Below are 15,384 nucleotides of genomic sequence, written 5' to 3' on the forward strand. Positions count from 1 at the left end.
ATATAGAGTAGCCAGAACCGGTAGATATGGCTGTATGATTGATTATACACTGACACGTGCTCTTATGTATCGATTGTGTTGTTTCATCGCCAGAACCTTCAGAAATGTTTTTAGGATTGATTATACACTACCTAGTTCGCGTATGCACCGATTGGGTTGAATCACCTCTCTCCAATAGGTTCACATTGTATTTTACCCAAGCAAGGAATTAGGACAGACCATGTTTTTGAAATATCTACAGACCACATGAGGTCAGTGATATTTAATGTGGGTTATGTATGGTTTTTTCTAGTTGAAATCGCATCCTGATAACCGTGCCTCCCGCAACGCAGAGTATCTACCTGGAAGTCAGGTGAGCCATTATGTGGGCCACGAATCTCCTTTACTACCTTTTTTAAGCAATCCGGTCATCATTCTGAGTACCCTTATCTGCGTTTATGTCCTTAGTGATTCAAACCTGGCTCATTAAGAAGAAAATAACCAAATAACTAGACGAAGACGAACCTAGATCTTCTACAACACTGGTAAATTATGTTTACACGCCCCTAATGTGATATAATTGAACTCTACATTTATGTTGTGCTTACTAATGTGCACACATGTCATTAGGTAGTCTCTTCTGACTGAAATTGAGCGGCAACTACGTCACACTGCTGGACACTTGCCATATCACCTACAATTAGGTGAGTTGTTGGGAAAATTCTTTCCTTCCCTGTTTTTACACCTGTAACACAGCAAAGATACTGATCCATATATATTTATTTTATGTAGGCTGTTATACACCACCCATGTCCTGAAGAAGACCCGTTATGATTGTATAGAACAACTGGCGGTATAGGGTCGAAACGTTGACGGTTCCACAGTCCAGTACTAATTGGAACTCCTTGTATACACGAAAAATTAGGACCAGTGCCTTACAAGGATTACTATCTATCCAGAATTCAGCTGAGGACTTTTTTTGCAAAAAATCTTTGCAAAAACTTTCTATGTATTTTATTGATAATCACATACATATATTGTAAATATTCACTGTTTCACTATCACATCAAGTCACCTTATTCACTTTGTCACTGCGTCGCTTTCTTGTAAATATCAGTGTATATACAGCCTTTTTGATTTTTTGTACATATTCAAAGGAGTTGATGAATGATTGGAAATTCACTTGAAAAACAAAAAATAAATTATTTCGTTTTTTGAATTATTATTTATTGTTTAATTATTAATTACTTGCTAGATCATCGTTTGCTGTGTTGTTTTGTTTAATTTTCTTTAATTGATTTATTCCAATTGTAAATAATTTGCCTTCCCTACGGAACCATTGTTCTTATATATTGATGAAGCCCAGGTTCCTTGGGTTATAGGGTTACCCCTGTGTGTTTAACTCTTAATTGTATATGGAAGCTAAACCAGCTCTATCCTAATTTTAAAATCATTATTCAAGTAAATTGGCAAGCCTGGACAGTTTGGTCTACGCCACATGTGTTATCTAGTACTTAATTTTTTGGGTCCTCAGCAAAAGGACTAAACAGGTTACCACTTTGACCAAGACAAAGAGCAATTGAAAATATCCATTGAAAGTGGGCTATTAAAAAAAATGTATACTGACTAATCAACAGTCCAAGGAAATATCAAGCACATTCAACACATCTTTATTATCAATGTGCAGCACTAAAAACTGGACATTAAAAATGTTACACTAAAAACTTGAAAGTGCTATAAAAGCTGGTCTAGTCTAAGACAGGCTGGTCCCAACATGTACCCAGCAGTAACCCTACTCACTATCAACATTCAACATCTCTCAGATGCTGCAATGTCAGGCCATAATGCTTGTGTTGCAATTTGTGATTCCAACAAGAAGTCACCATCCTATGGATTTCTGGAAGGCCTCACTTTCTGTGCAGAGAAAATAAGTTTTGCACTTCACTCCTCTGTCAAAGACCAGTTCAGTAATTTAGTCCAACATAAAAAAATGGTATAAATCGAAAAAGGATCATCTCGTTGAGTTGGCCTGAATCGCACTGTAGCAGGTTAGTTCGCGTCATGAAGTATGATGGAGATCCAGGAATTTCCTCAATCAGAATCTACTTTATCCCGTAAGCTGAAACAGAAGGAAAACAAAAAAAAAATGTTAAAGAAAGTTATCAGTCCCCCACCCTTTGTGACTTGCCCTCGTTTCCGGATCATAGGACCATGGGTTGGGATAAGAAGCGGTGAGTCCACAAGGGAGCAGGAGCATTGTCCTCCCTCCTGCCAGCACAGCAAACATGAAAAATAAAACAGTTTATTTTTCGCTGCAGCCGGCCAGCCCCGACCTAAGTGTTGGGTTGGAGCCAGCACTGTAGACTGGCAGCAGGGGGAAAAGGAGTGGTGCACACCAAAAATTTAAAGTGAGCATGTCACTTTGGCCGGCTGTCTTGCAACAGCCAGCTGGACGTGCGCTCTTTATACCTCTCCACCAGAGTGGTCTAAAATGGCTGGGTGGAGAGCAGGCACAGGCCTCCAAAGCCTGTAGGAGTGGCGAGTCAGCCTACTCCAGCCTATCCTAGTGCTGGTCATGCTGGTTAGCAGCATCTGGATTGGTTTGGGGATTTGGCTCAGAGACCCCCTTGCTGCCAAACTGCCGGACCAGAGAGGACTGAATTCAGTAAGCCCCCCCCATTTAATTTGTTATGTTTTATTTATTTTCACATACTGCCAGCCAGCGTGAGTAACGTCGCGACCTTCAGTCTCAACTCCATAACTCTTAATCATGGCACGTTACAATCACGGTTTATAACAGACCACAACTGAGAGCTTTGTGGTTGTGCCCAAGGGCATTCTGGAGTGCCCATCTGATCGCCCCACTACTTTTCTACAGGAATGAGCTAACATTGGTTGGTATTAGTGTGCACTGATGTTTTCCAGTCTAGACACATTGGGATTTTCATATAGGCTGCCATATTACATGAAATTGAATCTCTGGATTGGTGGAGAATGAGGTATCAAAGAACAATGAAGCACTGGCAAAAGAAAGCAGAAGGACCTGGTTCTTGGTATGTTTAGCAATGGGGAGTACAGGTGCTTTCAAAAGACAGGTTGTGCAACTTGCAGTCGCATCTTTCAGAGTCTGTCGTAGCGCAGGGACACACTGGTTGGTGTAACCATGCGCTCTACAAATGAATAAATAAAAGACAACCAAGTCCAGGTGGTCATGTATTGGCCTCACCGTTCTAACTGGTAGAGGAAAACATGGAGCCGTGCAGGAGGCCAAGGGGCTTTATTTGCTGCAGTCCTCCCTGCACCAAAATCTGTTATCAGAGGCACAGTACTGGGTCAGGTCACAATATACACATCTATACTTTAAAGTTTAGGATAAGAGGGGTGTTGTCAATCTTTGCTCGCAAGTTATGCTGGAGGGTCCCATTACCTTTCCAGTAACCCAAACCTTAAGCTAAATTTCATCTCACCTCTTCAGGTAGGAGTGAACATCCTTGAAGCCGTGGTACCGTGCCAGAGGGAAAAGTATGCCTGTGGCACAGCGGCCATCACGCTGGCGACAAAAGCTGCAGTTACATATTCCACGACAGGGTGGGCACTGCCAATCCTGCATAAAAAGCATATCTTCATCAGTCCCCACAAGCAGGACAGATTTTAACACTGTATTTTTACACATTTAATACAAGCGGCAATTCTTAAGCCACTTAAGTGATATGCATTCAATTAATACATTCTGTTGAGCAAATCAAAGACCAGAACAAGCAGTTCATGACATGCTTTACACCCATCACTCTGCTCCTCCCAATGTGTTATGCAGCATTTAAACCAAATTACGTCCCATGCACAGCTTTCATTTCTTGAAAGTTAACACTAGCTCAATCTCTAGCCCAAAATACACTTTAATTGAAGTTTGTTGCATGGTGTACGCTGAACTTGAAAAAACAAGTCTAGATTGTCACTACATTTAAAGTCTAGTGGTGCAAGCACTGTTAAGTAAGTTCCCTGCCAGGATGGGGATGTCTCAGCATGTCAGACTTATTCAATCAGCGGTGAAATTCAGAAACTAACCTCTAAAACCTTCCACTCACTCAAGACCATTTCATACCTCCCAGCTCACCCCCAATGCAATTTTTTCTTCATTTGTACCCATTTGAGCTCTTATTGTTAAAGTACTTAACATGTACATCCAACATGTGAGGATGGAGATATGACATGTACAGTTGCCTGCTGCCCTCCAAGACCATGCCATCCCTTAACAGTGGATACATGCCCCTAATCAACTACATTCACAACTAACTCTATTTTGAACCTCCTTTAGCTGGAAGTTATAAAGTTAAAGCCTCCCTAATATATAAACAGGCCAAACTAAACCCAATGGAATTAGGTACACAGCCAGATTTCAACATGGAAGCATTTAGCACTAGTCTGCATACCAGTGCAAGAGTCATCAATACGGTGCATCGAAACACAAGTAGAGTAAGGAAATGCCTCTTTTTACCATGACGAACCCAAACCTTTGAATTGATGCTGCTGGATTTGAGACTCTGCAGGTGCACAGTCCTGCCAGACATGCCTTAGTGCCAGTGCTCTGATCATTAATATGTGTACGTCTTATTGGTTTACCCACAATTCTCAAATTAACTTACTTATAAGCCCCTAGTGTATGGTACCACAGGGCCTGTAAGTTAAGTGTCCCTTTTGGATTTCAGCACTTAGTGTCACCACGATTGTGACGTAGCAAAGCATTACTCCCAACCCTCCAATGCCAGCTGGCAGAGCAGTTTTAAACTGCTGACTCTACTTTGCCATTTAAACCCACGGCAAAGCACAAATCTCATTAATGTTAAGTTACACCTAAGGCAGGCCTACTGACTCCTAAGGGAAAGGTGCATTAGATTAAAAAGGACATGTGTAGTAATAACTTTACATGTCCTGACAAAAACCCTGCATTGTTTTCACTGTGGAAAGGCCAGTAATCCCATTGAAGTATGGATTTACATTCCAACAACTTAACAGTGCAAACTTTTAAATGGGACCAAAGAACTTCAAGTTATTGAACAAATCATTGCATTAAACCAGACATGTTGTTACTAAAAGTAGATTATATATATTTTATTCAAAATTTCCCAAAAGGCCCATTACACGTCTCACCAGGTCAAGGAGCAATTAAAAGGAAAAAAAAATTAGGATCATACAATTCAGTTTACCTGTGCATAAAGAAGAATTTAATGTAACTATTGCCTAAATTTAAGTTGCCTAGGTCTCTAGTAGCCACTGTCCGAGAGCCTACTTCCCATCCCGGGGAGACGTGAGAGACTCAAGACAAACAAAGGACCTGCAGAAGAAGGCACGACATCTCGGCAGGATGGCTAGAGGAAATGTGAGCTCAAAAAGCGAGCGTCAAAGGGAAAGATGCTTTTGAAGGGCAAAAATAGTCACATGTAAGGGCCTGCCTTCCTTTTAGTAGAGACTGGCACCTCTGGTGACTGTTTCTCATGGTCTGCTAGAGTGTAACCCCCCCCTCTGGATTGGGCAGAATAGGGCAATCTCAGATAGCCAAATGTCACTTCACATTGAAGTTGACATCAGGTCGGAGGAACCCAGGTAGCCCATTGTATTGTTAATCGTCACATCCCTCTTAGCTAGTTGTGGGCATAAAAATGGCACTCAGACCACATCTGCACTAAGGACCGAAGTACAGACTGACCTGCTGTCCCCTGGTATGCTCAGACGTGAGTCCCTTGCTCACTTTGCCACTGGATTCAAGCAAGCCTGGCTGAAGACGGCTGAAATGCCAGAAACCGGTCCTAGGAAGCTTGTTTCCGGTCCAGGGAAGGCATGGCTTGGCAGTTCGGGCTGGACTGTTCCCATGAGGCACAGGGTCAGACTAATTTACATATGGCCATGTCTGAACTGGGGTGGCAGAGTGGGCTAAAGAACGGTGATGGATCAAACCCAGATCTGTTGACTGGGTGTGAGTGTTTGATTGGTTCTGATGCTCCGTCCATCGTCACCCCCTTTTGTCCCCTGGACTCCACCTTGGACTAGAAAAGAAAAGTCTGCGCCTGTGGTGCCCTGCTCGTGGAACAGTTGCCCATGAGGGCCATACAGAGAATGTGACCCCAAGAGTCCCTCGGCTGGCTCGCTGATACAGCCACATGGCCATGAAAGCTGAGAAGCCTCCAACCTTAACAACCCAGTACGAAGAAGCTTAATCACCCCTGGACATCAAGGTGCAGCCTGGGAGACAAGAGTCCTGACCCTCAAAAGTTGAACCAGAGTCTGCTGGACCCAGGAGTTTGAGTCTATCTAGTATGGTCACCAAGCATGGAAGGTGCTGCAAGTTAAAAGGGAACGGTTACATTTCACTGTAAACAAGAGACTAGTCAAAACTGTAGTGATGGATTGGACCTGGATTCATTTTGTGGACCAGACACATTGATGCTAAAGTCACCACCCCTGTGTTAAAGGACAAAGGGGTGGCCAGAAGCAGAAGACAGTAACAACTAGCAGTCCCTTGAACACATATGTTAATGCAATCTAGATGTCTAAAGATAATCACATTGCACACAGTCAAATTAAAAAGCCATTTACATTTATTTTATAAAAAGATATGTGTTTCATCACATTTCATCACATTTAAGAACAGTTTGTATTGGTCCCTATTTTCACTCTAATCTACACACGGAGTCTAATATCACAAAACATGTAGTGACTCGCAAATACATACAAAAGAGCATGAGACGGAATTACAATTCTTGCATGCTCATAAACAAGTCAAATGATCTAATAAAATACATAACCCTATTATGAACCCGCATAACAGAATGCAACATAAAAAGACACTACACTTTGTCATATGCTACACATCCAATTTAGACAGCTCTGGGGATTAAACATTTGTGAGATCTAAACCCATTTATCACTACAAGTGGATATCCGTTTCTTTGGATTGTGTTTGTCCTATGCGTCGATGTGTTTCGATGGGCTGAATTAGTGCCGCTATCTTTAGCAAGACCAGTGATCGATGTTTTTCTCTCATTCAGTGTTGGATTTTAAATTCCAGCTGAGTATGTTTCTTTTATCCTTATTAACGCAACCCACTATAGATGACTGGGCGGTACTTCTTTTGTATTGGGAATTAGTATTCCACCTTCATTCTTCGCTGTTATATAATCGTTTTTGCTCGTATAATTCTGCTACGGCTTGTCTAAGATATAGGACACTATTCCTGGTCTGTTCAATTGGCCCGGCTACTGTTGTCCGTTTGTCGTGATCTTTTTGTTGGCATTTAAACTGTGGCCCGCATGTTGTCCCTTTTCTTTCAATCTAAAGCAGGTGCAAATGAGACCTGTTCGAGGACCGGCAATAGATAGGACGTCCTCACTGTTTATTAGTTCCCCTGTTCTTGGAGATACAGGCTATTTCGTCCATGCGGGGATAATTCCTTAATGCGGTTTGTGATTAGCAGAAGACCCCAGACAGCTTCCTTAAGCATTTTCAGCATGCTGCATCTCTTGCATCAGAACCACTAAATAGACTTCGTGGGTTCTCCCACAGGACCTGGAATAGGACTGGAGACAACTTAACCAAGAGGCAACTGTTCGGCTGGACCAGATTGGCCCCCCGATTGAATTGCCCCCCCCCCCCCCCCCCCCCCAAGAGTGACCTTCTAGCCATTCAACTGGTCGTGGCCAACCCTACACCATGACTCAGATTACAAATATTTATTGCACTACTGAAAAATAGGGATTTATTTTCTTTGAAAAATCATATCTCCGGAATCCTCCAGTGAATTTGCCATGGTTTCCCATTTAACGAGAAATACAACCTTCTATTAACCCCCCTCCCGCCTATTTGACATCAGCCAGTCGAGAGGCGGACATCAGTTTTCCCCACCAGAGCAGAGGACAGCCACAGGTGAGAGACAAACACACACACATCCTCCCCCTCAATCTGCATCAGGGTTTTGCGTGTGATGAAAGAAGCTGGGGGGTCTCAAAGTGGTGTTGCTAACACAAGCTGAAAATCTGTGCTTAGCTAAGTTTTCTGCCAGACTGGTATTTTGCTACTTTAGCCATGGCATTCAGGTATAATACAACAAGCAACAATACACCTACAAGCCAGTATTGTTGGCTTAGTCAGTGCTTGTTAGACGCATAAAAATAAATAAGCAACAACTAGGACTTTGTTGCATAGCATATTGAAAATGCTTCAGTTCTGAAATGAAGAAACTGAAAGAACTAGGAGTCTTTCAAGTAACTTGAAAGACTCGAGTGTGGTACTGCTGCAGAGTTGAGATTTTTTTTCTATCCCGAGGGTGAGTGCCAGATAGGGACCTTCTCTCTGTATGTACATATCATTCACTCCTGAGCGCTAAATAAAAACTTTGAAACTCACCAAGGAGTGCCACTGTATCCCTTTGTATACTAGTTGATCCAAACTCTACATTTGAGAGGTGTGGCAGCAAGCTGTTACGGGACGGCACCACCTACGATCAGGAAGCATGTCAGCAAGCTGCTCTGTTCTACAAGTAGTTAAAAGGCAGGCGTGCACCCCCGCGTATTGGCATCACACTGCCTGAACATCAAAGAGAGCGGATTCTTAAGGCAGGAGTTTGAGGACACCCGAGGCTTGGGATCTCCTCTACCAGGTAAGTGGCAAATTCGCAGAAGTGGGAGCCTGGTCAGCGCTTCCAGTAGACGTCGGCAGGCGAACTGCATACACTAGTAGCGCTGGACGAGGTGAATACATTTGAACAAAGTAGGAGTGAAGAGGAGTGTGCTGCTAGAGAACAGGTAGCCCTGAAACGGTTCACAGAAATTGATAGAACCGAAGGAAATGCTGCAATTCCAATTTGCAACGATTTAGGAATACATTTGAATATTTTGGAAATATTTAAAAAAAATTACGCTGGTGAGAAAGAGCATCATTGGAGCAGTATGTGCAAGTCGTACCTAGGGGCTTGCGTATTACGATCGCACCAACATATGAGAATCCTCACCCAGATCTCCTCAAAGAGGGAGCTGAACACATGCACAAAGTTCGATGGGCAGGATTCTGCTTTTATTAAATATGCTGAAATATAAAAGGAGGCTGTGCAAAAAAAAAAAAAAAAAAGCTGAACACTACTAGAGAAGGACGCCCCTCAAGAAAGAATAAACTCAAAGGAGAGCGGAAAGAATATTTATATAAATAGAAGTTAAGAATTAAAGAAAGAAAAGCGACTACATTTATTTTTTAAGTGATCACCTGGATTATCAGAGAGGGCAAATACATAAATTTGCGAAACGCTTTGATTGAGATGGCAGAGGGTACAAGACAAATAAAATCACATCAAGACCAGTCCGGCAGTGAATTCAGTTCTAATACAGGATCTAGAATAGAAACTGAAGATCCAACGTTGAGAGAGTGACACCCAGGTTCACTATATCAGATGAGCTCAGTTTTTTTTTTTTTTTTTTTTTACAAGAGGACCAAACGCAAATATTTCAAAGCAACGAGAGGGCGAGAAGACCCAGAGGAGTAAACAAAGGAGGGGTGGCCAGGGGCGAAGATTGAGCACGAGAAGAAATTACAGAGAAAACCACACGGAATCCAGAGAAAAGCAAATAGACACGAACGACGAAACAGTTATACAATTGAGCTCTGCTGTGCTTACTGAAAAGAATATAAAAAAGCTCTTGAATTAGGACTTCCTTATTGCCATAAAAACTGATTATTCTGGAACCAGAATTGATCTTTATAAATTCATAAGGAAGCTAAAATTGACTAAAGTACACACATTAAAAGAACGATCTCCTTCTACAATGGGAAGAGCAGACAGGACCTAAGCAGAATCAAGAATCAGTGATCCATCAGTAGCGGACGTGGGTATTGGAAAATCTTCTGTCCTTGCAAGAAGGTGGAATGGTTACTGAATAAGCTACACAAATCTTTTAGTTCATATTGGACCACAACCCCCTATTGAAGGAGAGGCATTACTCCCTTTAGACAGATACATTCCTGATATGGCAAGAGACAATTTAGAGGAGTTTTCAGAAAATCTCAGAACTGCAACATATTAAAACCACCAAACGCAATCAGGACCAATTTAACCAGAGAAAGATTTTTCAAACCATAGAGAAAATCGAATATGGACAATGTGATTATGAAACCTTCAGATAAATGGGGCAATATAGTACTGTGGGACCATGCGATGTATGTGAATGAATCTATGGCACTATTGAGTGACTGGGATTGTTATATTCCTGTAAACATGGAAGATAACATTTTAGTCAAGGAAGACTTTACAGACAGATTAGATTTTTGGAAAGGGCTATTAACCTACTTTATATGGTACCCAAAGTTCACAAAAAGACCACCAGGTAGACCAATAATTGCAGCCCAGAATAGCCTTTGAGAACGAATCTAGATAAACTGATACTTCTTAACCCCTTCAGTGCCCATGACGAGCTGGACTCGTCATGGGCTGCGGTGGCGCTGTGCCCATGACGAGTCCAGCTCGTCATGAACTCCGCCCGCTAATGGAAGGCGCGGCACTGGGCGGGGAAAGGGGCGGGCATGCAAGGGGTTAAACTAGATAGTTCGCACTTTATCATATTAAGAATACCTGACTTTTTGAAACATGTTTGTGATGTCAAATGTGATACCAATATGCTTCTGAAGACTAAACGTGTCAACATTGTATACAAGCACACACCATAGGAATAGCGCAAGATCTGTGCAACACTCATTACGCATGAGACCATCAGGGTATGCTATAGATCATATGCTCCTAGAAATGATCGAGTGGTGTCTCACCAAAAACATCTTTGCAAACCAGTTGTACCAGCAACAGAGAGATAGCCATGGGCACCTGCTTCGTCTGCAGTTATGCTTGTTTACACATGGGCTGGTGGGAGGAGCAGGTGCTCTGGGTATACTATAGAACATTGGTTACAACATACCATCTTGTGGCGGAGGTACATAGATGGCCTTTGTGCTGTGGCAGGGCAGAGAAAGGGAGCTAAATAATTGGCGATGGAGCTTAATGAAAAGGACCTCAACCTTAAATGTACAGCTAAAATAAGCTCAGTACATGTAGACTTCCCAGATGTAAAGATTCCTGTTGGATTGGAAGGACTGGAAACCTCTATATTTAGGAAACCCACCGCAGGGAACACCATAGTACATGCAGAGAGCTTCCATCCCGCTCCTCGGATTAGGAGTATTCCATTTGGGGAATTATATAGAGCCAAAAGGGCATGTAGCACAGGTGGCATATGAAAAAAACAGAAAAGGGTATGTTATTCGGATTTAAACAACAAGGGTATTCCAACGCAGTATTAAATGCTGCAAGTAAAAGGACTCGCGGAATAGATAGAGAAAAAGCCATATTTAACCCTTCCAAAAACCAGCTTAAAGAGGACCACACACATGCATAGGTTCATAAAATCAGGAATATCAGAAAGTGCGACAAGCTATGCAGAAACATTGGCATCTATTAAGGGAAGCCCCAGTCACTAGCCAATGCATACCTAAAAGACCAATGATAAATAGGAAACCAAAATCTATGAGAGATTACCTAGTTAGGAGCGAATACAATACAAGTACTAGACTTATAACTTGGTGTTAGCCAGACAGGAAGGCTTCAGAAAATGCACTAAATGTAAGGCCTGGAAAAACGGTCAGAATTGCTCCACGATAGTGACCCCCTTTAAAAAGGGAAGCTAAGAGGCAATTTGACATAACAAACTCAGATGTACATGTCCTCAATAGTCCCTGTGAGAAAATGCATGTGGGAAGTACCACTTTGCCAGTACATATGACGATATTGCAACATATCAGAGCAATTAACAACAAAGACCTGAGTTGTCATATTGCCTGACACTTACCACCATCATAGTAACTCCTCAAAACTAAGAAACAGTTGTGTGACAAGTCCAAGAGAAAAAGGAGGTGACAGATTTACGCAAACTTGAATCCTGATTAATTTTGGAATTAGTCAGCAAAGAATCAATGGGTTTTAACATGGATGAAGAACCTTACACCTGTCTGTTAGAGGATATTACGTATTCATCTTGTGTTCTGCTCTAGGGGTCACTAGATATATTATTTATGATTATTTATCCAGCATTACATTGGGATGTGAAATTAAGAGTTGCTTTGTCCATTTGCCTGTTGGAAACTTGCTATTAAGCTTAGAATTAACCTCACATATGCAGGTATTTAAAACCAGGCTATGATGTGGTATTTAAGCCTTTATTTAATGAGACCTACATTCGCTATATTGAATGGTTGTGCAACCTGTTCTCGTTTTCGAATATTCGGATTTAATGACATTTATTTTTATAGCGCTGCGCTTTTTGGAAGTGAGCAGGGTAATCACTTAGAGTCACTAGGCACTTGCTGTTTGATAAATTTCAATATGGTTAGACAGAGCTAATTTGCAGAGTGAGTTTGAACATTTGGTCTACTTTAAGATAGTGGATATTTATTACAGTCTTGTTAATTAGAAAAGGTGCTATCTAGCGAGTCTTTTGATAATCAATACAGAGGATTTTATTTCCATACGGGATTAAATTAACAAGATTTATGTACTATATCATATTGTATACAAGGCTGAAGGTTCTATTACACATATATCAACTAGTTTTGAAAATATGAAAATACTGTGATGTAATTTCAAGCTGTTTTCCAGGTTTATCTATTGTTATTTAACTGCTCACAAGATGGCGCACACTGTTGTGAACAAGTTTGCTGGGAGCGATCGAAATGAGTCGACAGTCACTCTTGAGTGCTAAATAAAAACTTTGAAACTCACCAAGTAGTGCCGCCGTATCCTTTTGTATACTGGTTGATACAATATACACACAAACCATTTCCCTGGGGGCAGCTATTGGCCCCCAAGGAAACCTACACTAATCACTTGTTTATATATGTAGAAAGGGATCTCACCAAATGTTATATAAACACACAAACAGCAATAGAAAATGTCAACAGAATGCTTGTGATTATGTTCCTGCTACAGAGATATCGGATTATTGTCTAGTGCCGGTTGGACGCCATAAAGTAACACAGAGGGCAAGCTGGAAAGAACAGATCTGTATTATGTGGATAACTAAGTGGATTAGTAAAGCCAGGCATTAGAAACGCTTTGAAACAAATGAAATGTAAGCGAGCGAGGGGCTATGGAGAGATGAGGGGCACATTTGCTGGATGGTAGTGAGGGAATCCAAGGAGGTCATAGTGTTAATTTGTAAAACACATTCACCCATAGGCATCTTGGCGCTGAATAACAGATGTTTATTGGACATCATGGGAAGGGGGGCACCAAAATGATTGTCGCACTGGCTGCCACCAGCGCTAAAGGCTGCAATGGGAATGTGGCAAGGTGAAGTACTACTGTAGTCTTGTGTCTCAATGTTTTTGGAGAGCCTGCTGATTTTGGAAAGGCAAGGTGACGGTCATTCCGGACTGTTGCACACATCACACACCCACCTACACCATGAAAACAACCCATCTGCCATGTATGTAGGATAGTGTTTTACAAAGGAAGGTTTATAGGCACTAGTAGAGATTGTGTATCATTGGATGGATGCTACCCAGACCCTAAAACTGGTTCTGGAGTCCAGCTCTGAGGCAGGATCAGAGACAGCTTTTGAGGGAGAGAACAATGAAGCAGAATCTGGGAGTGATTGTCGCCGCAGTTCCAACCGATGACTAATCTTCCAGCGATTCTGAAGGAGACCAGGTCAGTCGTGCTGTCCTTTTGCAAGCACAGTAAGCAGTGGGAGGCCAGTAGCAGGTTAAACCTACCCAGAGAGCAGGCATATGTGGCGGTAAGCACACACCGAGCCCGCTTGGCAGCCTCCCAATTTAGATCAGCCCCAAATTCAGCCTCTCACTGGAGATGATGGATGTAAAGTCGATACGGCTAATTGTTTGCCAATTGACTACGCCCATCTTTTTGGATGTTGACTTCCTTGATGAAATTATGCAGCAAACGAATGTGTTTTCTGAACAATTTGAGGGCGCTTGGAGGCACTCTCGTGCCTCATTCTAGGACACAAAAGTGGACTCCCACTTCATTAGGGGAGCTGAAGATATTTTTGGGCCTCACGCTCAAAGTGGGGGTAGTGCATAAACCAACCTTGCTGTCCTACTGGTCTACTTGCATGGTTTGGTTAAACCCCCCCTTTTTGCACCATACATGAGCAGAGATTGTTTACTAGAGCAGCGCATGCTGCATTTAAATGACAATTCTGCTGCATTGCCTTGGGACCATCCAGACCATGACAGGTTGTTCAAAATTCAGCCTGTTGTGGAACATTGGTCTACCAGGTTTCCAGAGGTTTATAGTCCTGGCAAGAATATAGCCATCGAGGAGTCCTTGATCTTGTATAAAGGGCAGCTGCTGTTTAGGCAGTACATTCCGAGCAAACAAGCTTGCTATGGCATCAAGCTGTACATGCTGTGTAAGAGCTCAACTGGATATGTGTACAGCTTGAGTGTGTATACAGAGAAGGAAAACCCTAAACCCTGTAGGTTGCCCTCACATGCTGGGGGTAACAGGAAAGATTGTATGGGAGTGTGTCCACCCACTCCTTCACAAAGGTTATAATTTCTATACAGGAGTAGAGCAGCTCTGAACTCTCCAAAGCTGGCACGGTGCCTGCGGTACAATTTGCTGTTGCCACAAAGGATTTCCGCAGGAGCTTGTTTGAAAGAAGCTCCAGAAATCCCAGAGCACTGCGTTGCGTTCCAATGAACTACTAGCAGTCAAATTCTCAGATTGGCGTGACGTCTACGTGCGCACTACAATTCATGAGAGCACTCTGCCGCCCCCCCCACCTGTATACTTGATTACAACAAGTATATGGGTGGAAGAGACAAAAACGACCAGGTTCTTCAGCCATACAATGCGAGTCATAAAATCCACTTGGTAAGAAACTGTTTACTCACCTGATCCAGATGGCAACACAATGCGCATGTTGTTTATTGTCAGACCACCACAGGAAGACTCATTTCTTTCCTTGACTTTGTCTGCAATTAAAAGTCTCACTGCTACAGAAGCAGTAGCCTCCACTTCATATGTTCGAGGACGTGGCAAGGCAGCAGGTGCGACACTGCTGATATAATTCCTGCAACACCCAAAAAGGAGTGACCAGTGCATTGTAAAGTGTGCTCGATGCAATGCAAGAGGCAGGAGGCGCGCGTTAACTGTCCCCAGTGCCCAAATAAGCCTGCCTCCTGTTAACCTACTTGCTTTATGTTGTATCATACTAGAGCAAAGTACTGGGAAATTGACTGAGGTGTAAGTGCCAATAAGTAAACCTTTCAATTGGTGTGAATGATACCTACTGTACTGTCTGTGGGCCACTCCTTTGCTAGGCAAGCAGCCACAGAATATTCGTTCCTCTACTT

General features: G+C 42.4%; 1 protein-coding gene across 3 annotated transcripts in view; it reads right to left on the reverse strand.

The window, feature by feature from the left end:
- Positions 1-1,633: 1,633 nt before the first annotated feature.
- Positions 1,634-15,384, reverse strand: part of LOC146856514 (cell division cycle-associated protein 7-like) — a 32,002-nt gene continuing 18,251 nt past the window's right edge. For all 3 annotated transcript variants that reach the window (XM_085654677.1, XM_085654679.1, XM_085654678.1), the window contains 2 exons: positions 3,447-3,583; positions 1,634-2,098 (listed from right to left, as the gene is read on the reverse strand). In XM_085654677.1, coding sequence (XP_085510803.1) covers positions 3,549-3,583 — 35 coding nt within the window. In that variant the 3' untranslated portion in view covers positions 1,634-2,098; positions 3,447-3,548. The remainder of the gene's footprint in view (positions 2,099-3,446; positions 3,584-15,384) is intronic.

Source organism: Triturus cristatus, chromosome 4_1 (assembly GCF_964204655.1).
Source record: "Triturus cristatus chromosome 4_1, aTriCri1.1, whole genome shotgun sequence".
Classification (NCBI taxonomy): domain Eukaryota; kingdom Metazoa; phylum Chordata; class Amphibia; order Caudata; family Salamandridae; genus Triturus; species Triturus cristatus.